Source organism: Brachionichthys hirsutus, chromosome 23 (assembly GCF_040956055.1).
Source record: "Brachionichthys hirsutus isolate HB-005 chromosome 23, CSIRO-AGI_Bhir_v1, whole genome shotgun sequence".
Taxonomy (NCBI): Eukaryota; Metazoa; Chordata; class Actinopteri; order Lophiiformes; family Brachionichthyidae; genus Brachionichthys; species Brachionichthys hirsutus.
The window spans coordinates 7158868-7159427 of record NC_090919.1 but is presented as its reverse complement, the minus strand read 5'-3'; the positions used below and the strand labels follow the sequence as shown (position 1 = coordinate 7159427).

Below are 560 nucleotides of genomic sequence, written 5' to 3'. Positions count from 1 at the left end.
TACCCCGGTCCTCCTCCTCCTCCTCCTCTCCTGCCCCTCTATCTCTTACCCCGGTCCTCCTCCTCCTCCTCCTCCTCCTCTCCTGCCCCTCTATCTCTTACCCCGGTCCTCCTCCTCCTCCTCCTCTCCTGCCCCTCTATCTCTTACCCCGGTCCTCCTCCTCCTCCTCCTCTCCTGCCCCTCTATCTCTTACCCCGGTCCTCCTCCTCCTCCTCCTCCTCTCCTGCCCCTCTATCTCTTACCCCGGTCCTCCTCCTCCTCCTCCTCCTCCTCTTCATCTGTGACTCCGTCCGGTTCGGAGCCCATCATGGAGACGACCAAGCTCCCCCCGTCGAGCCCGTCCTCGCCGACCACCAGCTTCTCGGTGCCGTCGGCGGAGAAGGTGGACGGTTTCCCTCGCAGGTCGATGCGCCGAGCCCGCCAGAGGCGGTCCCACAGCTCGTCCCAGTTCCGCTACCAGAGCTCCCAGGTGGAGCTCACCCCGCTGCCCCTGCTCAAAGGTGAGACCCCGACCACGAGGACAGGTCCACGCAGGCCGCGCTGATCCACGCGAGTTCCCT

General features: G+C 65.7%; 1 protein-coding gene across 1 annotated transcript in view; it reads left to right on the top strand.

The window, feature by feature from the left end:
* Nucleotides 1-307: 307 nt before the first annotated feature.
* The window catches only part of ppp2r5b (protein phosphatase 2, regulatory subunit B', beta), a 22670-nt gene continuing 22417 nt past the window's right edge, over nucleotides 308-560 (top strand). The window contains exon 1 of the mRNA XM_068755594.1: nucleotides 308-500. Within this exon, the coding sequence (XP_068611695.1) occupies nucleotides 308-500 (193 nt within the window). The remainder of the gene's footprint in view (nucleotides 501-560) is intronic.